At 38.6% G+C, this 26,409-nt stretch overlaps 2 protein-coding genes across 2 annotated transcripts; both read right to left on the bottom strand.

Moving 5' to 3' along the window:
- Positions 1 to 1,734: 1,734 nt before the first annotated feature.
- znf384a (zinc finger protein 384 a) lies at positions 1,735 to 10,205 on the bottom strand. Its single transcript, XM_079258940.1, has 10 exons — positions 10,084 to 10,205; positions 8,973 to 9,300; positions 8,496 to 8,618; positions 8,071 to 8,225; positions 7,865 to 7,941; positions 7,532 to 7,756; positions 5,092 to 5,259; positions 3,760 to 3,838; positions 3,424 to 3,582; positions 1,735 to 3,279 (listed from the first exon to the last, which is right to left on the bottom strand). The coding sequence occupies exons 1-10, from the start codon at positions 10,144 to 10,146 to the stop codon at positions 2,869 to 2,871; spliced, it is 1,788 nt and encodes a 595-aa protein (XP_079115066.1). The 5' UTR covers positions 10,147 to 10,205; the 3' UTR covers positions 1,735 to 2,868.
- A 4,795-nt stretch (positions 10,206 to 15,000) lies between these two features.
- Positions 15,001 to 26,009, bottom strand: flot1a (flotillin 1a). Its single transcript, XM_079259185.1, has 13 exons — positions 25,900 to 26,009; positions 24,764 to 24,827; positions 23,932 to 24,007; positions 22,746 to 22,836; positions 22,267 to 22,410; positions 21,963 to 22,082; positions 21,700 to 21,795; positions 21,312 to 21,464; positions 20,962 to 21,143; positions 19,722 to 19,767; positions 18,423 to 18,560; positions 18,066 to 18,230; positions 15,001 to 17,972 (listed from the first exon to the last, which is right to left on the bottom strand). Exons 2-13 carry the CDS (start codon positions 24,804 to 24,806, stop codon positions 17,952 to 17,954), a joined length of 1,275 nt encoding a protein of 424 aa, XP_079115311.1. The 5' UTR covers positions 24,807 to 24,827; positions 25,900 to 26,009; the 3' UTR covers positions 15,001 to 17,951.
- Positions 26,010 to 26,409: the final 400 nt, after the last annotated feature.

Here is a 26,409-nt window from a genome sequence, read left to right as displayed (position 1 = left end):
CACGAACATTTCAATCAGGTGTGTTGCAGCAGGGACACTTTGAAAACCTGCAGGACACTGGCCCTCGAGGACCAGGATTAGGGATCCCTGGTTTAAATAATGAAAATGTTATTCTGCATTAAATGAAAAAAAGTATTTAAAATAATTTTTTTAAAAATGGGCTAACTTTTAGTTTTCCTACTGTACATATTTCTTTCGGGTATTTATTTCCTTAGATTGTTTGACAAACATCAATTTAAGATGCTTTCAATATAGCTTATATTTTTAAGAACCATCTTCATGGTTATTAAATGTCTAATAACAAATATTCTTCAAAATGTTTGGATGGGGTTGCTTGTCCAGGGGTTGCTTCCCTACCAAGTAGCATATGGGATACACTCCTGATTCCATTTCCACAACAGGAAATCAACATAAATCATTCATTTTCTCTGTGTTTAGTCCAATTTAAGGTCATGGTGTACCTGGAGGCCAGCAACTAGCATGTGAAAGGCAGATTACACCACAGTCAGGTCATCAGTCCATTGCAGCCAACATAAGTCAGTCATAAACAGTTTGTTTTTTTTTTACTTTATTCTCCATAAGGGAAGAAACAGTCTGTTCAGATGAGTAAGAGGTTTAACTGTGCATACAGTATGCAAGTGTGTAGCATAGGAGGGAAGTTAATAACCGTTATCGGGAGCATTGGTACATAATTTTTTCATAAAAAGACACAATGAAATACAAGGCGGAGCATACATGAAAATCATCAGCCTGATGCAAAGGCTGCTTTAACTTATGGATTAGGACCAGACATCTTGTGTGTCCCAGGTCACAACTTCTTCCTAATCATTTAGTTACTCTCAGATTGTTTGGGAGTACAATCAGTGAACACTAATGTACACTGCTTTTCAGTTAAATATTGAGCGGTAGCATTTTTACCATGGTTGCATGGGTCTTTGGCCATCTCTCCACCCTTACGTCTTCCATACGAGCAGCATTCATATCCTAGAGTTCAGCCTAAGCAGCCTGAACGCTCTTAAAACAAATGTGACAGTGGCTTCAATAAAATATTTTACATTTAACTTGGCACACTCATTTTAAGTTAAATGATTCAAATCCAAATCTCTGAGAGCAAATGTTGCATTAACAGAAATGTTGTAGACCTGATCATAATTATTTGGAGACTTCCCTGGACTTTAAACTCAACAATTTAACGTGACCTGGGACACTACCAGTGATTTGGTACGTGTTAACAGGAGTCTTTTTTTTTTCATATGTTCTGTACACAAGACATACTTCCCTTTTACAGATGAAAAAGTGTCCTCTATCTATTTTATGTACAGCATACTGCAATACAATAATGCCTCAGACTGAATATAATGTGGATAACATTTGCAATACAGTTATAATGAAAGTAGTAATAATATGTATGAAAGATTCTTAAAAAAAAAGATTGATAACAGTACCTGTCAACCGTTTATCACACAATCATTATTTCCCATCTATGGCCCTGACAACAAGCTGGGCTGTCTTATCTGAAGGACAGTAAAATTCTTCTTTTTGACAAGAAACATAAATGGGACGCGGCCATCTGTAGGTTCCTATGTATTCATTACCCCCCCCCCCCCTTTTGTTTCTCTCCGCATGTTCACGCGTTCCTCTGTTGGTAGAAAAATACAAACATATGATATATATATAAAAAAAAGACAAACAATGACAAACATAGATGTGAAGTTTAAGCTTCATCAAGTGCTTTCTGTACGACTCCTTCGTGTCCTTTTTCCTTTAACATGTACTTCCATCTTGCTCTGCTGAGGATTCCTCACCGCTAGTACATTCTCAAACCACTTGGTCTCTTTTGATCAGTTTTAGGCTCTGATAAAGAAATGGTTCCTAAACTCTGTGCTCCTCTGAATGGAGATGAGTGGAAATAAGAGAGTCATGGTTTGTGAAATCCAGAAGCAGAGTTCAGCCATTTTGGCTGCCGTGCTGCATCCGCTTCTCTTCGTTTGTAGTTTTCACTCAGGCTTGTCCGTGGTGTTTAAACACCATTTACACAGATCTACTTTTTCCATCCTTGGTTTTCATATGAATCCAAATGCACGGTTATCTTAGTTACTATTATGAATCACTACAGTCTTTCTTCCTGTCATCTCTATCTCCCCTGTTTAAGCTTCAACTAAATATTGTAGAAAGTTAACTTTAATGTGATCCAGATGTCCTCAAAAATTACACTATACTAAGTACCATAAATGTGCAGAGTAGTGTAATTTTCCATTTCACAGATATTTTACTTCCATCCACTACTGAACCCTCAGAGAAGCTGGTTTAGGATAAATGCAATAAATGTTTTAGAAAGTTCACTCAATTCATAGGTGAGTAAATGTCCAGAATGTTCCTGTAAAATAGAAGAAAATGTGTCCCGACTGAGGAATAAACAACATGCAGTACCATTTAAAAGCTCTAAACACATCTAATCATCACTATGAGTGAGTGGATGTGCTTTAACTTTTATCTGGTATTTTATATCAACCTCCTAAACCAGAAACTATTCTGAGAAGTACAACAGGATTGTAAAATATCTGCGTATAACAAGTAATGTACTGCTAATCTCAGGATTAGAGCCCCTGAACTGTGTGAATTAAATTAGACTTCTATATGTTGATTTGTATTGCAATATCCTTCCAATCCCTTTCTAAATGTCATTCAGGGCTTTCTAAGTGTCACTGAACCAGATGACTCGTATTTGGCTAACAAGCCTGGTAAAATGATTAACCATTTACTTGTTTTGAGAGGACTGTAATGATGAATACAGCTAAATCACTTGTTTGGATCTTTTTACACTGCAGACAAGATTAGTACTCCGCAAGCAGAGTGGGAGGATACAGCCTACGAGTTCATGTGCTCCACCTGTATGGCTGACGTAGAGACGGTGAGGCAGAGGTCTTTGTGGGTCACAGGCAGGTCTGCCACAGTGACTGGTTTGTACTGGATCTCACTGGCTGCTACTGTCTTGTACTGATGCAGATCAAATGGACATGAAACAACAGCTTCTGTGGGTTGCTGGGTTGGCTGGTAGCTGCCTGGGGGTCCAGGATTAGGGTTCTGGTTGGTGTTGTTAGGGTTAGCTTGGCTAGCTAGCTGGCTAGCTCTGCCGCCTCCTCTTCCTCGGCCACGTCCTCGCCCTCTGCCTCCTCCTCCGCCTGGCGTTAGGCCCTGCGCCTGCTGAGCGGCTACTGTTGCAGCCACTGTTAACGGGTCGGGGTTGTGCTTCCTCATGTGTTTCATTAGATACGTTTCCTACAGGAAGAAAATTAAGGTATTATCGTATCCAAACATCCATATTAATAAATATTTATTGCCGTGCATTTCAGCTGAAGCCATTATATTCTATCCAAACCTATAATATATTGTATAATATGGATGAAAAGTCTGAGTGTATACCGAGGTGTACGATCTGTTGCAGAGGCTGCAGGAGAACAGCTTGGCATGTTTGACAGTATGTGTGGACAGGTGCACCTCCAGGCTGGCAGCATCTGTGTAACCACGGTTACAGTTGTGGCACTTGTACGGCTTGTCTTTGTTGTGCTGCCGGCGGTGAGACTGTGGCGAAAAGAGACATTCAGTTACAGGACTGAGACAGAACAGGTGAAAACCTCTATTAAATTAAATAAAAATAAATTAAAATTTATGCTTCAGACACTGCAGAAAATACAAAGGAGTGAGAGAAGGGTGGAAATTATGTCACAAGAATAATAATGCACAGGTGATTTTACTCACCTGTAGGTTGGACAACTGAGTAAAAGCTTTTTCACAACCAGGATGGTTACACTTGTACGGCCGGTCACCAGTGTGAATTCTGAAAAATCAGTTTAATTAGTTAATTAGACTCTAATAATGTACAAGAACAAATAAAATGTGCATAACTGCATGTAGCCTGCTCTATGTATAAGTCTAGTCTAAACCAATGGTTCCCAAACTTTTTCTGCAGGGAGAAATGCATCATTAGTTTAGTGACTGTATTGCAGTTAAAATCGTGTCAGTGTTATGAGCCATTCTTCTGCTTTAGTGTGAGAAGTTTTAAACCAAGAATCTCTGCAAACTTCTTCAGGTGAGCTGAGTTTCCAGTGAGACGATGCTACTTCAGTAAAACAGCTCTGCTGTGTGATAGTTGGTGGTTTACATGTAAAGTAACCTGCAGGGTTTTCTTAGTGTTCGGGATGAAAAGTCCCCAAGTGGTGTTGCAACTTGTTTGGTTTCATAATTCATAATATTAGAATATAATATTTTTATACATGCATAAGACTGTGGTCTTGTCATTACCAACCATTGATTATTACTCGACTGTTTACCTGGTCAAGCAGGAGCAGATATGCTCCATCATGTTTTATTCTCTTTTTTAGTACATTAAGTCTCTCTTGTTGATTCATCATCATTAAGTTTTGGTACTTTAACAAATCTGTCCACTACCAAAACTCCAAAGTTTTATTTAGCCTTCCTGCGCCCCCCTTGTGATAACCCTGCACCCCCAAGTTTGGGAACCACAGGTCTAAACAACACACTGTACATACAGAATTACAGCATTATGATCACATGTTTTTAGCTCCAGTTATTGGTTTTCTGCGATTTTTGGTGCATCCCACTTCTATTTTCACCTCCAAAGGAAATTATCCATGTTTGGACACAGAACTAAGATATATAGTGTAATTTTAGAGGGGTTTGGGGTGTATTTTTTACAGCTGTCTTGAAATGAGTATGTGATAAAGCTACGCATGGAACACAGCATTAATTAAAGGATACATGATCAACAAGCAAACTGGGGTATAATGTTGTTATGTATGATATTTATGTATCTATAATGTGAAGTTCAGTGAAAGTAAAAATCCAGTCTGTGTGAGACATTTTAGTGTGGACATCCTGACACATTTATATTATAAGATACCATAAAAAGCAAACAAAACAAAAAGAAACCAAACAATTTGATACCATAAACAGAAAAATACTAAGAAAGTTCGAACAGTCACAATGAAATAATTCTCCACACACCTGCTCCCATACATGCACACACAACACACCTGATCATTCAAAACCCAGCCCAGCCCCGCCCAGTACCGTGTGTGCTGCTGGAGGTGACTGAGCTGCCTGAATGTTTTCTGGCAGTAGGAGCAGGTGTAGGGCTTGGCCCCGGTGTGGATGCGGATGTGCTGGGACAGGTAGCTGGAGTTGGCAAACGACTTGGAGCAGTGGGGACACTTGTGGGGCTTGGCCTCAGTGTGGTTTCTAACACGGGAAGCCGGGATTGAAGGGTTGAGGGGGGTGGAGAGAGAGAGAGAGAAACAGAGAGAGAGAAACAGCGAGAGGTTTTTAAGCTACAGCATGACCAAACTTCACGATGAACCGAAGACCAAATCATGCGCAAACGCTGAAAGGGTCTGCGATCAGCTACATTGATCACAGGTGATTAGGTCTGACAGTGTGCTCTTTGTGCTGCGTCTGAGTTGTGAAAACACAGAACAAACATACAGCAAGCACAGTCACGCTTTACTCTCTCTCTCTCTCTCTCTCGCTCTCTCCACTTGGTGTGTCCAGCAGTGGGTGAGGTGTGAGTGTTTCTGAGTTTCTGATTCGGCTGCATTCAGACTGAAATGTAACGGAAAGGCGAGTGACAAGCCAGTGGAGCACATCTTCCTGTCTGAAATGTAACGGCTGAGACCCTCAAACAAAGTCCAGAGCATGACAATGAGCGAAATGAGAACATGAAGGAGGTGCATAACAAGGTCAAACTTCAAACAAAAACATGTCTGCATGAATGGGAGAGTGCTTTCATCACTTGCATCATCAGGCATCATTAGTGCAGCGACGGTGAGAGTCTGATTAGTGGATTTCTAACTTCTGAGCATGGTGTGTAAAGCATGCAAGGTGCAGTGAAAAATGCAAAGACGGTAAAGGAAGTATACTCATATAGTCATGACAAAAGGTGCACATACAGTCGTCCACAGATGTATTCATCCCCTTTCGTTAAAGAAAAGGCTGAATTTACAACAGTCACTCAAATAACTGGAGACTTAAAAAAAGGAACAAGTAAACATTTGCTAAATTATAATTTAGTGATGTAAGACGCTGTTTTTTCATTTAACTAAGTTAAAGAAAAAAAACAAAACAAACAAATAAAAACGGTTCTAAACAAATCAGAGTATTTTTCTGTTGAACAGTGGGACAAAATACCTGCTAACAGGTGCAGAAGTCTGACTGAGAGGAACAGAAAACACCTGACTGGAGTGGAAACAACAAAGGATTGTTCAAGAAAATATATTATTTTATTAATTTAGTTTGCTTTTAAATATTATTTATTTTGAACCAGAATTGGAAAATAATGTATGATTTTCATAAAATTTTTATTTATTACATTAGTCAATTTCAGCTTATGTCACAACTAGCTGTTTTTTCCCTTCTTTAATGGGAGGGTATGAATACATCTGAGGACAACTATGCTTGTGGGATTTACATACCTGTTTATATGCCAAAAATAGAAAGATTTTTAAATTAATTCTTTTATTTTTAATTGCTTGACATTGCCAGCTGAAGTGTATTTAGTGTACTGGAGTTACACCCTGTCACAGCTAAAATATTTGGACATAATTAAGTGTGCTTTACTTTTACTTGGATCAACACAAGACTTAGCGTGAGCTGCTAAATGTCTTGGAGACAAACAGAATCAATAATCTCCTCTTTTTTTTAACCATGACATTTGTTTCAGACCCTACATTTACCGAAAGTATTAAAGTGTGTACCCGGTGTTATTCTCATAAATGCTGATCAGAACTGGAACCAATAAACGCCCACGATTACTGCTGCAAGACTGAACGCAGGACCAAATACTGAACAAACCCTCTCCAACTGCACCAATGCCAGATGAAGGTGGGCTTTTTGAGCAGTGGGAAAGGGACTTAAATAACCTACTTTTTCTTTTTTTGACAAAATCCTCTTAAACATTCAGTTTGTAAATTACATAAGTGACTCGATGTAACCAAAATAAGATAAAAAAATGTACATATTTAGTAAAAATTTTATTCAGAATTTAACCTTAAGTTACTTTCCTAATGATAAACTCTCCAGATAAGTGGTTCATTACAAAGAGGGAACACATGGAAGATCCACATGCTAAATGAGGGGAAGGTTCGGGTAAAATAACTTTGTTTTCTCAAACAATTGACCTGAACTATTATTGTTTTTTTTTTATTTAAAACAAAAACAACTGATAGGAGACCAAAACAACTGTAAAATTTTGGAATGAAAAATATTTAGATCAGTTATCAGAAACAAACTTTCACATTCATTTAAGTTTAGAGTAACTTCTTAAGTGATGTTTCAACTGTCCAAACACCTGAGTAAATCCCCACTTCACCATCCCATTCCTCCCTTTACCCATCACTACACAGAAGCACATGCACATGCTTTGCAAAGAGATTACAAGCACAAGCAAGTGTGCGCACACACACACATACACACACACACACACACACAGGACCACGCAAACCAGTCAGCCCAGTACCGTGTGTGCTGCTGGAGGTGACTGAGCTGCCTGAATGTTTTCTGGCAGTAGGTGCAGGTGTAGGGCTTGGCCCCGCTGTGGATGCGGATGTGCTGGGACAGGTAGCTGGAGTTGGCAAACGACTTGGAGCAGTGGGGACACTTGTGAGGCTTGGCCTCAGTGTGGGACTTGGCGTGGATCTGCATGTCTGACTTGCTGAAGAACGTCACCGCACACATTCGACACCTTGGCAGGTGAGGAATGACAAAGAGGAGAAGTGCTTTATAGTAAATACAGTAGATAGTAGCAAACATAGAGCCTGTGTTAGCAGCTTAAACAACATCCTGCAAATACCTGTATGATTTGGGGCCATCTTTGCTTGTATGGTCATCCTCATCATTTGACAGATCATATGGGTCGGTTGTGTGGTGCTGTAAGACAATAACCAATAACTGAGGCAAAAACGCAATAACTGATGTGGATGGAAACCCAGAAACAGCAAAAAAAAAAAAAAGTCTAAAAAAAAAAAAAATCACAATTAAAGAAAAAAGGACCCTCACCTGTCCACCAGCAGCAAGGTGTGCTAATATTAATGCATCACTTCCTGGAGGAAGGACTCCACTCACTCTGCTCATCATCTGCTTGCTCTTTCTGCCCCGCTTTGATGGCGTTGGCATGACAACCGCAGGAGGAATGGAAACATCATCCTTCTTATCTGTTAGAAAACAAGGAAAGGAGTGAAAAAGTTTCTATACACAGAACTGTATGTGGGCTTGCATCTGTATGCAACGACACAAAAAATTACATAAATCTATTTTAGGTCAAAAATGTTGAAGGAAAAAAAATCAGATTTATGTTTTATTTGGTTTCACTTCTGCAGAGGAAGTAAAACTACATATAACAAAAACAAAGATAAGTAATCTCTAAATGTTACATGAAATCTTTTAAATGACAGAAGTAATGGTGAACTACACCTGTGTATTACCTGAATTAGAGGGGTGCACTGCAGACACTATCATGGTGGTTGCAGTGGGGTGTCCAGCTACAAACGACTGGGTGGATGCGGTGGGGACCAGCGTGCCTTGAGGGGTGGTGATCACTAACCCCGCTAAGAGGAAAAGATAGAAACTATGACCTGACAGTCCAGGCTTTCACTGCATCTAAGAATACCTAACAGGTGGCACAGTTATAGAGTACCATCTCATTTCAAAGACTGTCAGCACTTAAAGCCACAGCAACACAGAATCTGAACCTTTAACGTGCTAATGCTAACGCAGAATATAAAGGGACACTAAAAAAACTGATGAGATACACATAAGTGATGAATATTTATAGTTTTCCTCTTTCTAAAGCTCCAATCTTAAAATGATAACACCACATTTTAAAAGACAACTAAGAAACAGCTACTTTAATAGGGGATGTCACAATTCGGACAGGAAAAAGGACCCTGCTTGTCACTCACCTGCAGTCATGATGCCCGTAGAGGGAACAGGCACAACTGTGACGTTCTGGGATGTGTGCGACTGATGTAGGTGTCCCCCAACCACACTTAAGGGTGCATTACTGCTGTGTCCACCGCCGCCTCCTCCTGCGGTGCCCCCACCTCCTTCCTGTTTGGGTACCACTCGCACTCCAGCCCCTGCATCCACTGAGCTCGGGATAGCAAGCACAGCTGTAGGGTAATGGGGGGAGGGAGTGGAAGACGCAGAAGAGTGAGGGAAGGGGGGCGCGTTGGCCTTCTCTGGACCCAGCTGCTCCTTTGCCTTGTTGAGGAACATGGCGTTCTCAATCTAGAGAGTGGTGAGTAGAGGGATAAAAGAAGGAAGGAATAAAGGGGAGAGGGAATGTAGGATGGTGGAGGTAAAACGATTCATGAAGGTGGCCGAGTGAGTTGTGATGGAGGATCAGAGTTAGCAGAAGGGAAGGAAGGTGGAGGACGAAAAGCACAAAGAAGGCAACATGAAGTAAACACAATATGATGACGATCAACATGGGAGAAGGTGAATTAGGTTGGAGAAAGCAGTTAAGGCAAAATCATGCAGTGTTAAAAAAAACAATAGAGGAGGTGAGGAGGAAAAGTCAAGCATGAGACGGGGGGTAACATGAGAAGGAGCATGGAGAAGGTGATCAACAGCATGTGTCATGTAGGGACAATCAAAAACAAGAAATACAAAGAATAATTTGTTGATACGAAGACAGGATGATGAGTAAAATAATGGTTAAGGAGCCAAAGCATGAGGAGAGTGAAGGGGATGGTTGATGGGTTAGATGAAGGAGAGAGGCCGAAGAGAAGAAAGCAATGGGAGAGAAGAAAATACGAAGGCATGGTGAGATGCAAAAAGTAAATTAAAAAAACAACAAAGAAGAAATGACAAGAGAGAGGAGAGGGACAGGAGTGATCAAGTGAGCGCACCAAGAAATCACACTGGAGAACAAAAAGACTTCACTGTGAGCTTAACTTCACCATCTTATTTAGTTGTGTTAAAAACATGCCAAGTTTTAAAGTGAGAATCGCTTCAGATCACGATACCATGTGTATTTCAAGACAATTCCAACAATAAGGTTGTCTCTACCTGTCCTTGTACAGTGGGGACGGGAGACCAAAAGTATGATGAGTTGAAATGGGAATCGTCCATTATTTCTGTAATTAAAAAGCAACACACTTAGAAAACACCTGTCCTCCCCCTCCTTGTTGATTTTTGAGTTTTTCTGTCACATGAAACGAGACCATGCATGGCTGCATTAGTCATCTTAGCCTGTTTCCTCTCCAGAGAAGCCCCTCTACATGTTAGCATGTGGACAGTCTTACGTTTTAAGGTTAAAAGTGAAACTTGAGAACATATACCCCTAAAATTTCAGCTGAATGTTGGCTCTATTTTCAGGAAACTTAAATGTTTGTAAAGATTTTAAAGCCTTAAATGAAATTTTCTCCAATAGGAGAAGAGGGAGAGAAAGGAATCAGGCAAAGATGTTCATCCCAGGGGGGATGGATATACAGATTTATACAGCACAGGAAGGCAAGAGGTGAGAAAACACTAATGATGATCAGTATTTTCTCATGTTTAGTCGCACAGCTCATGCACCTCTTTACTGGTCTCTTACACAAAATGTGTTGCTATTACACAATCTTGAAGCAGTTGCTTTATTAGCAACATATTTATATTGTTGGCATACTTTTGCTGATGACATTCATCATTTAAAGCACTAAAATATATCCAATATTTATTAAACCTGTAGTGTTGTGTTTCTTGAGATCCTAGCAACATTTATTTTCTGAAGCACAAGGAAGGATGTTTCTGTTTCGTTGCTCTATGTTGGCATGCATTTGCACCTTATTTTACACTGTTACATTACATATAATTAGTCCTGTGATTTAGTTGTCAGAGTACATGTTATGATTGTAAATGTCATGCATAACCAAACTGTTTACATACAAAAATACATATTTTTTTCTTTTTTTAATGAGGCATGCAATTACATGTTAGTTAAGCTGAATTGCCAGTTTACATAAGAAATATTTGTTAGGATGTTTACAACAATAAGGCAAGTGCATGGAAAATTACCTCAGAAATGTCTGAGGAAGCCACATATCTCATGCAACACAACTTAGGCAAGACCGGATTATCCAATGGGCATTATGGGCGTGGGCCCATGCCCACTTGGGGCCCATGTGGAGCCCACGTACAGCATACACTAGCAATTTAGACATAAAACAAAATGTACATAAAAGCCACATAGTTACATCACAGTGTTTTGTGTATTGCTACTGGTACTAGGGCTGGGCGATTAATCGGATTTTAATCTAGTTTAGTTGCTAATTGAGCATCTCTGGCATTGCAGCGCTGTGCTGTAAACTTCTCCCACAGCCGCTTTGGTTTCATTCAGACACTGCTCTCGCTAAATCTGGCGACTTTTTTTATTAAAAGCGACTAACGACCAATCTAGCAAGTTTTATTAGAGTTACTAGAGATTTTTCTGGTGTTTTGGCGACTGACTTGAAGACACATATTGTTCTGCAGTTACTGTAAGGAAGGAGCAGCAGGAGCCTCTCCCGTCCTAAAGCACTCCCAGGCGGCCAGTCTCAGTTGGCTCCGGCTGCAGGTCAATGTAGAATAACTGCAGTAGGTTGTGGAAGTTCACCTAAACATAGTTTATACAATTGTCAGTGACAACTGGCTACATTATTTTCCTATACATAGTTTGGCGAGTTAAACACTGTAACAACACTTGAATCAGCTGGTTCAGATCAGCTGTCTTTTAGCAGGTGAGTGAGAAAACCGAGCTGTAGTCTGACAGCGGTTGTTTGGTATAAAACGTACATCGAGACTCACATAAAATAGTTCCTATATAAGCGGTAAAAGCAGATTAAACAACTCGGAACTGTGCATTAGACGGTTATAATGCGCGACGCGGCGTCGACGTGCAGCGTTGTTTAAAAATACTGGATAATTGTGTTTAATAATTGAGATCTCAATTTCAGTCAAAATAATCAAGATTATCAATTTTTTGTCATAATCGAGCAGCCCTAAATGGTACCACTTGTTAAGAGATGTTAGAAATGAGAATTAGAAATTAGAAATTCACAATGTTGCAGTGAAGGGGGCCCCTGGAACACTCTGGACCCAGGGGCCTGTGCACTTTTAATCCGGCCCTGAACTTAGGGCATGTTTGTTTTGTTTTACACGAGCCTCCTCAGTTTTCTGCAGTTGCACAAGTAATTAATAACTACAAGAAAAAAAGAAGAAAAAAAAAAAAGAAAGAAAAGTTAAAACACCTCTAAGGCAAATTAATTAATGTCCTGACGCTGCAGCTATTCAAAGTCTCTGCATCAGATACCAGGGGCTGATATTAAAGCATTAAGTCAGTATTTCAGTACTCTGAGAGCCATTTTTGACAAGCTGGCTCCAAAAACTCTGGCTCTGCTAGCTTCAGGCTAACCTTAGCAGTGATTGATGGTAGCTAAACTAAAAAATCAGGCTGGCATAAACCAGGAAACATCTCGCAATGTTCACGGGGCAGATATGTTACACTGCACCTAACCGGTTGCAAAGAGCTAAAGGTGTTATCTGGGATGCAAACAAACATGGTTAACCTTTTTTTTTTTTTAACGCAACAAGACAAGGGCAGCAAGCTAACTCGCCTCCATTAATTTTCTCCTTTTGTTCGCTGTAGCTGCAAGGAGGCCTGTATATTCTAATGCTTAACCAGCAACACAAACATCCTAGTCCCTACGCCTCCATTCCTCACTCCCTGCTCATCTCGCTGAGAGAAAATAAAAAAAGAAAAAAAAAAGTCTCGAATAAAAAAAAAAAAAAAAAAAAAAAAAAAAAAAAGACAGAAAAAAAAAACGTCGACGTTGTTGCCTCTGTAGGAGACGCAGCTTCATGCAGACTTCCGGTGGCTGGGACGACGGTGCTCTCAGACACACTGGAAATAACAGTTAATTAACAACCAAGTTATAACTCCTGGGTTAGTTACCGGTGAACTGGACTCCCCGTCAACCCCCCCGGAGCTTCTTCGGGTCGGGACAGTTCGAAAACTTTGTCCAAATCCGCCCCTTAAAGCCCTCAGAAATGCCTTTTTTTTCTTCGTTTTTTTTTCCTTTTTTTCCCTCCAGGTCTCTCATTGGTCAAGCTGCACGGTGTTACGTAGGCGCGTTTCCGGTTAGACCTTTCAAATTAAACCTAATTTCCATAGAATTATTATTGTCATTATACGAAAACAAACCAAAACTATATGAAAGATAAATAAATAATATCAGAATTATTCACGTATTTTCTAATTCATGATTGGGTACCGAGTTGTAACGGAGAATTGATCAGTTTTCATTTTCTAGACATTGTTTTTATATAATCAAATGTGTATTTATAACGTTTTCTTTGTGTAATTAACTCTTTTGACTCCCTTTTTAAAAATCAAATTGTTCAAAATAAGTCAGAGAACACTTTCATAGATGTTGTACCGTATTTTTAAATACTAAACAAAACTTCCACCAAAAGATTGACTACATTTTGTTAACTTGACACATCTGCCAACGCTAAAATTGCGTTTCCGGAACATTTATTATCCTTTAAATGTGCAGGAAAAGACAATAAACAATTGTCCCATTAAAGTATTTAAGGAAATTAAAAGATATTTATGAAAAATATGATTTCTTTTTAAATTTGATGGCAGCAGCACATAAAAAAATTGTTGGAACAGGCTGATGCCCCTCTTCTCTTGACAACTGTCTCTAGGAGACCACTGGCTGAAGCTTTAGGACAGGTGTTCCCCTTTTATTTTCTGATGCAGGATTCCAGCTGCTCAGCCAGAGCTTTGCTGGATTTTTGGTTTTCACGATGATGATGTTTTGTTGTGGCGAAAGGTCTGGAAATGTTCTGCCTCCAGACTCTTGTGAAGTCATACTGTTGGGATGAATCCAGTATATGATTTAACATTGTCTTGCTGACAGATTAATGTCATCTTAATGGCTGCAGATGTTGCTCTAAAGTCTCTGTGTACTGTTCAGAATTGTACAAGCCTTTGCACATGTGTAATCTTCCCATGTTTTAGGCAAGCAAAAATCATCCATACCATGTACACGTTCACACAAATCAAGCCAGATGGTCCAACTCCTGTTTAGCCCTAGACTGTGGGTTTAGCCCCTAATAAAAATGTCACCTTTTTAATCAAGTTCACAACAGAAATGTTTTACATGTTTCATTTTTAAGAGTTTTCACCAAAATGTGGCAATGTTTCTGGCTTGTGTTCATGAGAAGATGAGTGGAAATGGTCTTTTTCTTCAATTTAAACTGTTTTTGTACCAGTTCAGATCATTTTGTCTCTTTTATAAGCACAGCCTTACTAACATGGCAGCAGTAACAAATGAAAACTAAGACATGTTACTGACCTTTTTAGTTGTCAAATTCACAGAAAATTTTATTTATTTTTTTTTTTTTTTAGATGTTTTGCAGCCTTTAAATCAATAATGAACCAGTATTTTCAGTGTTAAAGTATGGTCTATGTTCTGTTGAGAATATGTTAATTAGACTTACATTCTGCTTTTATTGACATTTTAGACAGCGTCCCGGCTGTTTTGGAATTGGGACTAAATGCTGCACCCATGCAGATCCAGTTTTTTGGATGTTTTCCAATTTTTAAAATTTTTTTATTGCCATTTCATTCTATTGCACAGATTGTGTACAAATGTCATGGTTTCATCATCAGTGCCATGATCTGCCCACTTTGCATGTGCAAATAACACATCTTCTGTGATAGAAAATGAAATACAGGAACATAAAAATAAAAACTCAATATAAAACATACTTAAAAATACTTATTTTATGATAGAACAAACTTTCAGAAACACAATGGACATAGTTTCCCTTTTGAAATTTAATAATTATATTGTGTACAGCATTTAGAGTAACAATTTTCTCTAACACAAATTTCCTCAAATGACATGACAGTTATTGCAATGCAACAAAATACAAACTTCCACTTCGGCACGATGTCATGAACATAACAGAGAACTTGAATAAACTGAGCTTTTATACATGTAAGCTGACACACAGGAGTTTCTGTTAGTGAGAATCAGTAGTTTAGTGTTGACTTGTGAAGCAGGTAGTGCTACACTGATACTGGATAAAATATCAAATATATATATACTGCATAAATAAACACATCTATTCCATATCAAGTGCCACGTCAGCATCATTACACTTAAAGCAAGACAGACGTTCAAAGGTTAAACTTCCATTTCTACAGCTAACCAACAGGTAATCTCCTACTTTGGTAAATCCACAGTTGACGCACACCTACAGTGTCCAGTCTGGAAACAGATACTTTCAGCAGAATGACAATTCAAGATAATGATTAAAGTGTGATAGGTATTAATGCATGCACATCAACAGTAGTGTTTTCATCAAATAAACAAATTTCAGTACATTTACCAAACTGTAATCAGCAGTGTAGACGTATAAAAACAAGCGAACAGAGAGGAATGAGAAGCAGAGGAATAAGACTAAACTGGTTTAGAATAAACTTTGCGCTGTCCTACAGCTTAAAGTAAAACAAATAAATAGGAAAACTCAGTTACTACTATAAATACAAAAGTACAAAAAAATACAAACAAGCATGTTCACATTGTGAGATCCTTCACTGTATAATATAGATGAATTATAATGTTCACTAATGCGAAATAAAGAAAAGCCATGGTGTTGGAGTGTGTATAACCAGCTCGGGGGGTGAGGTAGAGGGTGATGGTGTGACACATTTATCATATAAGGCAAGTTTCAGAATGACTACAGTAAGACTTCAGGGCTGAACCACCATCAGCATATTATTCTGAGCAACAGCTGCATTGAGATTGTTTTTCACTTCCATACAGTGGATTGTTTGGTATTCATATTAAGATTACATAAATTATAATACATCCAGTGCACACTACAGCAAGACTGAAGTGAAAAGGAAAACAAAACAAAACAAAACAAACAAAAAAAGTAAAAAAAAATTCTACTGTTCTGACAACCTTTCCATCATTCCTGATAAGGACTAAGCGTCCTGATATTCAGTCCCTGCAGTACAAGCTGACATTAAATTATTTACAAACTCACCATTCTGCATCCTGTTCATAAGATCTACACTAAAAGGTTATTTAATCATTATTTTGCATTATTCTCATCACTAAAATAGTTTGTTTCACAAGCTAAATCTGTTGCTACATAGCCGGTCAAAATAAAGACGAAAGGCACCACTTACTTCGTGTGTGTGACTGAGCATCAGCGTGGGAAAGATGAGACTTACACTCCTGTTACACGCCATGCTCACATTTCATATTTAACTACGTCTGTAAGAGAGCAGAAGTAAATGCAGGCGTGAACAGACAGAGGATGGACAGAGGACTCATTAAAATCTGAACGGTCGGCATGAAAATCACTGTCAACAATGTTTATATGCCAACCTTATAGGAGGAAAAGGTGAAATAATCTGAATCTATCCAGCAACCGTATATGAAGGAATACCTGACTGAGCTGGGCTGTCTGGAGGAAAATATCAATAACTTGGAGGCTTTTCAGCCGAGTTGCAACATGAAGGATAATTTTTCTTCTGATTGTTGTTGGTGTTTACAGTATCTGCCGTTGTTTCCCTTTTATTCATTCATTTGCATCAATAAAATTACAATATTTTTATCTTTCCAGCTTATGTGCATGTAAACGTAAAGCTTTCTACCTGGATTTGTGTAAATAAAAGACACATTTCAACACTAAATGTGAGCAGGATGGTAACATTTTTAAGCAAAAGAGAGAAAATCTCAGCTTGGTGGCTGATCCTGCTCACCCACAGAGGTCAGAGTATCTGAATTTCAGGAAGAATTAATCACTTTATAGCTATAAGAATAAAATTATATTTAAAATAGTTTGTAATCTAAAAGTTTTCATGTGATTTTTGCATTAATTTCTAATATAGTGTATTTTTATATGTAAATGTACTCTGAGGCTGTCAGTTAAGAAAACTGAATTTCCTGAGTGACCACCATTATAGCAGACGGAGCTTTGGGTTGTAAAATCATAGCAGATCTTTAAAAACAGCTGGGAAGATGTTTGATAAAAGTCCTGACTGATGCAGAGTGTCTGCTAAATAACCTAATGTCAGATAAGAGCATGCTGAAGATGTAACGGCGTGCACATCGCAGTTTAACGTGGGGTGTAGACCTCCTGCATGGCTTTCCAACAGGTAATGATGCTCCTAAACTCTGACAAATAACAGACATGTAATACAAAACAATGACGGTAAAAATAATAAATAGCAAACTAATGCCACACACTTCACGGACGGTAAATACCTGTTAAATCACAGCTAAAAAGACTTGATAAAAGGGTTTTTGTTAGAAACACGTCATAGGAAACGCTAGTAGTGTTAGTAAATGAATGCAGAATGCATGTTTGCATTACATTTTCATGCTAAGATGCACTTAAGGTTTGGCAGCAAGGCAGCGGACACAGGCAGTAATGGAGGAGGCGTTAAAGGTAAACAGAGGGGAAGGAGGGACACACAAGACAGAGATTTTCCCAGTGAGATGGAAATAGACTGCAGCAAAAAGGAAATGAGGCAAAAAAATGAAATAAAAAATCAGAATAAAGTCTTGTGAAAATGCAAATTAGCTGCATTTGAGTACGTTTTAAATCCAGATGGATGTAGAAAAGAATATATTTTTAAAGTATTGTCGTATGAATGAACACGTTGAGAACAAAGTTTGGTATCTACAACCACAAACTGAAGAACAAGAGGTGATCACCATTTGCACAACACAGCAGCATCACAAAGTAGCTCGGGGAACGTAGCTACGGAGAAAAAGGGACACGAGGAGGCTGTGATAAGATGTATGCAGGGAATCCAGGCAGGTGACAAGACAGCGGGATAGTAGGTCTGCCTGCATGGTCACCAGCTTGGTTGGTTCTGTTCAGCCTGTACGAGAGGACACCTGCAGGACAGGGGGGACAACGGGACAAAAGGCCAGTTTGTCAGGCTTAAATACAGCAGGAGTTGAGGAGGAACACACATGTAGACGGACTACCTGAGAGATGTTGACTCCAGTCAGTTTTTCCACAGCATCAGGGAGGCGGGTCATGATGTCCAGCACCTCTCCGGACAGTTTGGCTGCCCCCACCTCTCCACCTCCGCTGGAAACCATGGTAACTTTCCTGGCTTCACACAGAGGCTTGCTGATCTCCTCCGCCATCTGGTGCAAAACAAACATCATGAAACATTACAACTACAAGCAAATAGAGAAGCCGCAGACGTCAAAGAGCAATAAAAGTCCCACGAGTTGGTTAATCTTACAAACAAGCTTAACACAAATGGCACACGGGACATTTTGAATCCTGAGGAAACCAACAAAAAGCTGAACAAGCAGTTATCTGCTGCGTCTCACCAGAGGCAGTTTCTCCAGCAACATGTCCACCATGGCTCCGTCCTTGTACTCCTGGAAGGCTTCTGCCTTCTTTGCCATCTGCTCAGCCTCAGCTCGACCCTTGGCCTCCAAAGCAAATGCCTCCGCGTCACCTTTGACCTGGAGGAGATAACAAGGCAAATGCAAAGTAAACAAAGTGATTTTTACCAATAAGTTCTACCCAACACCCAGCCCTTCATTTGAGGACTTTTTTTTTACAAACATGCATGTATCTTCTATGTTCCCATAATATCAGCTTTTTATTAAACATGCTTTGATTTTACAGTTTGAACTTTTAGGGAGCTGTAAAGAACTCCAAAGGGAAACAGACGTGGTCCTACAAGGCCTGCAGTCCTGCAGGTTTTCCATGTTTTTCTGCTCCCCTGCAGCCCTTGTAGCCCGGCTTTAGGCTTATCTATGCATTTAATATGTTCCTATATGTTTTATGTGCCATTTTTATTCCTGGATTCTCTGACCTTCTAACATTTATCAACGGACAAAAAATGCACAACAGTCTTTCCACAAATTCAGTCACACTTCCCTTTTGATGTTTATCAATGTGCATGGTGCATTTTAAGTTAAGTTTTACATAAATAAATAAATAAAGGGTAAAGTTTAGCTTTGCCTCTGATGAAGCAAACAAAGATAAACCTGTCCACACCAGGAAGGTTTCTGTAACTGAAGTTGTTTTCACACATGCAGTCCAGTAATTTTCCACTAGTGTTCCAGAAAAGCAGCATGTACGACTGCAAACGCCTGAAACACGCCTTCCTGGCTTCTTATTGAGTTTACCCTTGCAGCTGCTTACTGGGAAGTCCAGACAATAATAGCATTTAAATCCTCCTGTATGTTGCTTAGCACTCACCAGTTCTTCATGTGAAAGTGTCCAAATACATTCTACGCTAATATAAGCATGAAAAATCACCAGGAAACCCTGTTCTCAACACTCCAGAAGCCTCATAATGTTTCCAGCTGGAAGTATGACGTGCATGTCTGCACAGCCAGTGTGGGAAAAGACCATCGCTCATTTCATTGTTCAATAAGTAAAACTATGTAATAAAAACAATGACAGTATAGTTCCCACCTCAGTGTTTTAGAAGAGTTTCGTTTGTAGAATATAAACTAATCTCTTGTAAGAGCTTCAGATGCTAAAATAAAGATTTATTGGTGTGAAACGACTGAAATATGAGTAGTTTTGTTACCATATAGAGTCATTTATAGATACAAATTCAGCCAAAATGTTAAAACCAACCAGATTTTTCTGTACTGTCGGTGACTCACCTTTATGGACTCGGCTTCGGCTTCTGCCTCCATAATCATCTTCAGACTGGAGAGGTAGAACAACATGAAATGTACAGACAGACAGTGAGCAGATGTGTGAAAGGATCCAGCTGTGTTTCCTAACAGGTGGATGGATTGATTTTGATGAAGCCATTACTTTACTTTGAAACATCTGCTCTGAATCTGGACTGTGGTGAAAAAAAAACACATCTTGGAACAGTTAAAAATGCCAACTAAAATTACATCATCACTTCTAATAAACAATACTAGAGGAGAAATAAGTAGTTTGTCATTTTCAGTTTGACTTTTGCACTTTTTAACCTCCATAACAGAAACTGTTTTCTCATATTTCACAGTTTTTTTAATTGATTTTTACAGCTAGAAAAGTGAAGGAAAAACACACCAACCTTCTAAGTGATATTTTATGTTCAAGCAGACAAATAAAAGTTTCCTACGCTAGAAATAAAAAACGATCTGCAGCAAAATAATCCACATGGGTTGAGCTCTTCTGTAAAATAGCATAAATTCTGTTTCCTTCAGAGAAACTGGGAAAATCTAAAACACAGGAGGGGAAGCTTGATTATTTACTTTAAATTAACTTCTGCATCTTAAACATTTAATCTGAGCTTTATTCAAACAAAAAAACAACAATTGTTCTGCAATATGAATTTTACCACATTTTTCCTCCCCTTTAACACGAGCCTGCAGTTGTAAAGCCACAACTGCTCATTAAATATTAATTACAAGTATTACAAATAGATTACGTTGCCTGATGTGGTCATATCATGTTGTTTAGCAGAGGCTGCAGCCTCTTACACTCCATATAACAAAACAGTGGATCATTATCAAAGCTGGGAAAGAACGATGAATCCAGATAAGCAAAATATAAAATGTTGTGCCTCAGATTTACCTTCTTGTTCTCATATGTATCTATATTAATCCAGTTAGTATGAATTTACTGAAACGTTCCACTTATTTTCCATAAAGGATAGATCAGTGTTTCCTATGCTAATGGAGATAAGAAAGCAAGGATTTAAGATCTTTTCCTTTTCCATGAAAGCTCCTGTTATGTCCTCCATTTACAGATAATACGTCCAGGTTATCTCAGGTGGAAGCTCAGCAGAGTATAGAGACTCTGACTGCATACACAGGCTTAAATCACTGGTGATTGATCTGAAAGACTGAACTCAAACCCGGCGTAGGATGATGAGCTGTGACTGAGAATGAACCTGCAACTCACCGCTGAGCTTCAGCCAGTTTCTCCATACGGTACCGCTCTGCCTCTGCTGGTTTCTTCACTTTAGCCTCCAGCTCCTTCTCCCTGCGGGTGATCTCCTGCTCCTGCAGCATGATCTGCTGCGTCCTCTCAACCACCTGGACCTGCATCTTCTCCTCCTCGATGCGCTGCTTCGTCTTTGCTACCTGCCAAACAGAAACAGAAAACACAGACATGTGCAGACATATGCATCAGAATACACTCATTTAACCCAAAATATCACATCCAGCTATTAAATGTGTCACTTATTGTGACGTAGAGCTTTCAACTAGACCAGTAGCGTGCACAACTGCTTGTAGTTTATTTGTGGGCACCTGCAGCTGGTAGGCCATCTCTGATTCAGCCTTCTTTGTGTTAACTTCGATGTCATAGGCTGCTTTCTTCAGCTCATAGTCTCTCTGCGCCTTTGCCATGTCAATCTCATTCCTGTACTGAGCAGATATCTTCTCCTGCATGGCATGAGCTTCCTGCACAGAGACACAGAGAGGAGCAGAGAAATGAGGACAACTGAGATCAATAACAGCTAATCTTCACACAAAACTGTTAAAAGACAAATTAATGGTTTAAGAAAAAGGTAAATGATAGATTATTATATAAAAAAAACTCTAGAAACAAATGACTGTTCCAGTAAATCCCAACACCATCTGTAGTGAGAGGTATGTCAGAGGTTGACAGGAATAAAAACAAAGTGATTCCTCTCACCCGGATCACAGCGTCTCTCTTGTTCTGGGCCTCTCCGATGCGAGCATCTTTCTGGACCTGGGCTGTCCGAGCTTTTCCCAGTGAGTGCAGATAATCCTGCGTAAAACACAGGAAAAAGAAACTTCTGCTTCTGCTTTCCGTTTAAAACCTGGCAACCTGCAACACTGCTTATGGATCAACAAGCTGGAGACGCCTCTCCTTCTCAACACCAGTTCTAAAGTAGACTTTTTGAGGCTTTACTTCAGGTGACCACGTAGAAATACCTGGTCATCATGAACATCTTTGAGTGTGTAGCTGACCACGCTGATGCCCATGTTGACAAGGTCTGAGGAAGCCACCTTGAAAACCTGCTCTGAGAACTTCTTACGGTCTTTGTAGATCTCCTGTGAGACAAAGATGTTGATAGTGATGTAAAAACACATACAATCAAATAAAAACTGCCTAATTGAAGCTTTTAGTGCACACAGTCCTTTTCATTCTGGGGAACTTGCTTCTGACAAGCTAAATATTTACAAAAAGAACTAGATGTGGTGTTATTGTTACTCTAACGAGCTGCTCTATCATTACCTCAACTGTCAAGTGGGCGATGATGGCCCGCTGATGTCCCTCCAGTGTCTCCAAAGCGATCTGAGCGATCTCAGGCTCCGACTTTCCCATGAACATCTGGCAGGCTGCAGCCAGCATCTGCTTATTCTGACCCTGGATCTTCACCTGCAGAAAGCAGTTTCTTGTTTGTTATTAGAGGAGCTGGTATGTTATGCACATATAAACACTTTGAATCAAAACTATGAAACCACAAGTCGACGACGGTTAGATCAGAAAATGCTACACTTTGATGCTCTAAAAAAGCTGCTGAATTTATTAAAATTAGTAGATGCAATGCTATGAACAAGTCACACATGTAGTATCACATGTCTTATTTCTATCTGACTATATCTGACCAGTGTTAAAATAGTCATTTGTGATGTTTTCTCATAGAAACTACTTATCCAAGAGTTTACAGGTGTTTCTGTCAGAAGAGGCTCGTGCTCATCCTGCAGCTTTACCTGAGCGATCCCAGTGACAGAGATGGGAACTCCATGCCGGGTGTAGACCTTATCGCTCTTCACATTCAGAGTCAGAGTGTTCAGGGAAATCCTACAGATGCAGAGTAAGATGTCAGGGTGAAACTGATTATTGATGAATTCTAAGTTGCTCTAATGGTATACATTAAAGTGTTATGTTTCTGTTTTGTCAAATTACAAGCACTGAGCGGACGTCTGTAGAGCATCAACGTCATCTACAACACTAATTATTAAAATGAGCTGGTGTTAGAAATGATAGAAAGAGAAACATTCCCACTGGAAGGCCCACCAGTGGCCTGACTGAAGGGAAATCTTTACATGTTAAAAACAAGTTATTACTTAATAAGAGCAAGTGTTTAATATCTACACGTGGTGGACTTTTAATCCCAAATGAGCTCTTTGTTTATTTGTTCAAGTAAGTTTTCTTGCTCTCAAATTTGGATTGACTACGGTTTGTAATGTCATCGGCATCATGTTTTCTGCTTGTTACATACAGTGACAAGCTAAATACATCAGCTCCCACTAACATGGGACATCCAGGGCAGTGGAGGATGAAGATGTTGCTGCCAACTGTATAGTCACATATCTGTAAAAGTTATTTGTTTTGAATCAGGAACAAATTTTTATTTGTACGGTGCCAATTCAAAGCAAAGTAATCCGAAAACCCTTTTAAACATACAGTCTAATTCAGTTTTAATCCAGTTCAATCATATTCCTTGTGATTAAATCATGATTAAATCAATCAGTCCAAATCATAATAATTTGTACATATAGAGATATTTTCTTGTAAAAATTCTAGCTATAAGATATGGAATGGTCAACAGCTCCATCACTGTAACTGCTTATTCTATTCATATAGATTATGAAATATAAATGATATTATACTTATTTTTTTTTACAGGTATTACTAATATACTGGGTTGCTGCTGTTTTATTGCTATGGGTTACTATTGTTGTTATTGATATTGCATTGGTCATCACTGGGGTGGGATTACATATAAGCTTTTGCTTCTACCCACTCCTTTTGAACATTTTGTCATCTTTTATTTCTATTTTTTTTTCTTGCTTTTGTTTTTAGATTTCATTATGTTCAAATAAATTTTTTCAATCAATCCATTACTTAGTCTGTATTACCTCTGTAATACAGATATACCTCTCAGGTATTTACCTCTGTATCTGCTGTATGCACGGCATGACGAACACTCGGCCTCCAGCGATCATCACCGGAGGAGAACGGCAGAAGCCTGGTGATCAAAGCAACAAATCAGAGAGTCGCATGACTAAGCGTGAGTGACTGAAAACAAAGTTACACATCTGTTTTTGTAAGGCTGGCCCTGTTTTAATGTATTTCTGTCACATTTGCGCTTCAGAATTCGGATTCTACCTAAACAGATTTACTAGCATCAACAGTAATATATCTGTAGGAAAATTACCTTTTTCTTACAAAATTTGTGAATATTAAATCCTCCAACTTGATATAAAAAAGTTGCATGAAGTTTTTAATTTGCCCAATTTGAGTTGACAACTTTAAAATGAGTGAAAATCATTTTACAGCACAGAAATTGTACCGATTGCAGTGTAAATGTTTTGAGCAACTTCTCTTCTGTCTGCATTCTGCTTCCAAGAAACCCAACTTGCAGGCAGACTTTAAAAAATGTCTTGAGCCCAGTTTTCTGAATTGTTTCAAAGTCTTCTTTAAACAATAAAAAACTAAGCACCTAACTCTACAAACCCAACTTAACCAGATCTGCGTCTACATGTGATTTGCAATTCAACTGTATTTCAAGTGTGGACAGCTTAAAAAAATATATTGAAGAGTAAGTGTGGTTGTATTAAATATGAACTAAAAAGTTTTTTTTTGCTGTTTTTTCCTCATAAACTATATTCCCATCTATTATAAATACAGCTAAATCTGCGTTCATGGTAAAATATGAATAAATATGTGTTGTCTTAACTCTTTTTGGTGATTTAATTTTTGCCAGTACAGGCCATTATCTTACCTGACACCACCATAGCCTCATTGGGACCACAGGTGTAGAACATGTTAGCTGATCCTCCTTTTGACTGAAACCCAATTAAAGTGAAAGACAAATCAATAAAATCAAACAACATTAAGACCCCACCTCAGCAAAACGCAAATATGGATGCATATATTATCGATCAAAGTATAAATACATATTCTGTCTGCCATATTTCCAGAGTAAAACCCTATGAAAATGATTAGCAGTTGGTAATGTTATGACTCCCACATTGAAGGGAGGGGCTGTGATGGGAACCAGACCAGACCAGCAGGGCTAAAATCTAATTTACGCAAATGTTGCACAGTAAAATCCTCAAGAACAACCAGAACAGTAAGACCAGCTACATTTTCCTCTTTGGGAACAGAGGGATCTTTAAATATCTGTATACAATACTCAATCCAAAATGACTAGCAACCAGCTATTTAACCATTTACTTGATGTATTTGCCCCATACATAATTATAAAATCCAGAATAAATATGGAAATATGCACAATACGAACGTATACTTACAGCTGAGGAATTAAACGATGTAATTTAGGTGGATTTGGATTAAAGAGGTGAATGATTTTAAGGACTATATGTTTAAAAATATATGTATTTCTTTTCCAGGTAAAGCTTATTCCCTTTAATACGTGATGATGCTCGAGCGACTGACTGCAGGTCTCACAAAATGCAGCACGCCCACCGACCAAAATGTACGCTTCTGCCCTCTAGCGACGCGGTGGGGAACTGCTGCCTCATTATCTGCCAATAATATCCATACATTTAATGCAGGCACGATTTGGTAAAAAAAAAAAAATTCTAGGTATAATTTAAAAAAAAAAAAAAAAAGAAAAAAAATAAAATATATATATATATATATATATATATATATATATATATATATATATATATATATACAAATATATGAAAAAAATAAACTTTGGCATAATTCCCAGCCAAATAAACATTCTTTGCTGGTGGTCTGGAGTGGTTTTTATTCGTTTAGCCTTTTGAAACCAGTGTAAGCCAACGTAAGAGCTGAACGACACAAGCACAAACAAAATAAACGTTACATTTCTGACATAACTTTAGTCACATACATTGGCATCAAACTTTAGCTACATATACTTACGTTTCCAGATTTCTTATATGTGTTTAATATGCCTTGTTGCCAGATTCAATAGGTGCTGATGCTGTATTGTGCCGTTTACGCTACTACTGTGTTGCACTCATAGATTGTATATATAAAAGTTGCGCTTAACTGTTTAACAGTTTATCAACTTTCGTCAAAGCCCTTTCAAAATAAAACAGTCCCACATGTACAGGAAGTTTTAAAATAATGGTATAATATTCACTTTTAAAATGTGAAACTAAAACGTATAATAAGCTCCTGTCAACAACATTTACATCTAATAGAAAACTTTACAGCGCTTGTTGATTTGTCTCACTTCGCCTCGTTTATTTATTTTCTGAGACCTTTCACACAAATCAGGATGCTACATAACGTGTACAAAAATAAAATGCAGGCATTTACATGTTGCTTAAGCCCCATAAAATTACTATAATGCAAAGACAGCATATTAATTGGAGCTAAGGAGACGGGAGATATTTTATTTAATTTTATCCTTAAGCAAATATGAAT

Source organism: Telmatherina bonti, assembly GCF_933228915.1.
Source record: "Telmatherina bonti genome assembly, chromosome: 19".
Taxonomy (NCBI): Eukaryota; Metazoa; Chordata; class Actinopteri; order Atheriniformes; family Telmatherinidae; genus Telmatherina; species Telmatherina bonti.
This window is presented reverse-complemented; position numbering and strand designations above follow the sequence as displayed.

What these genes read in the sequence shown, in the direction of transcription:
- znf384a (XM_079258940.1), bottom strand. Translation starts at nt 10,146, where the DNA reads ATGGACGATTCCCATTTCAACTCATCATACTTTTGGTCTCCCGTCCCC. An exon ending in AGTGCACCCCTCTAATTCAG is followed by an intron (nt 8,226 to 8,495) that starts GTAATACACAGG and finishes GTTTTCTAACAG; the next exon opens with ATAAGAAGGATGATGTTTCC. An exon ending in ACCTTGCTGCTGGTGGACAG is followed by an intron (nt 7,942 to 8,070) that starts GTGAGGGTCCTT and finishes ATTGTCTTACAG; the next exon opens with CACCACACAACCGACCCATA.
- flot1a (XM_079259185.1), bottom strand. Translation starts at nt 24,806, where the DNA reads ATGTTCTACACCTGTGGTCCCAATGAGGCTATGGTGGTGTCAG. An exon ending in AAGATGTTCATGATGACCAG is followed by an intron (nt 21,796 to 21,962) that starts GTATTTCTACGT and finishes TGTTTTACGCAG; the next exon opens with GATTATCTGCACTCACTGGG. An exon ending in CTGGAGTCAACATCTCTCAG is followed by an intron (nt 17,973 to 18,065) that starts GTAGTCCGTCTA and finishes CCTGTCCTGCAG; the next exon opens with GTGTCCTCTCGTACAGGCTG.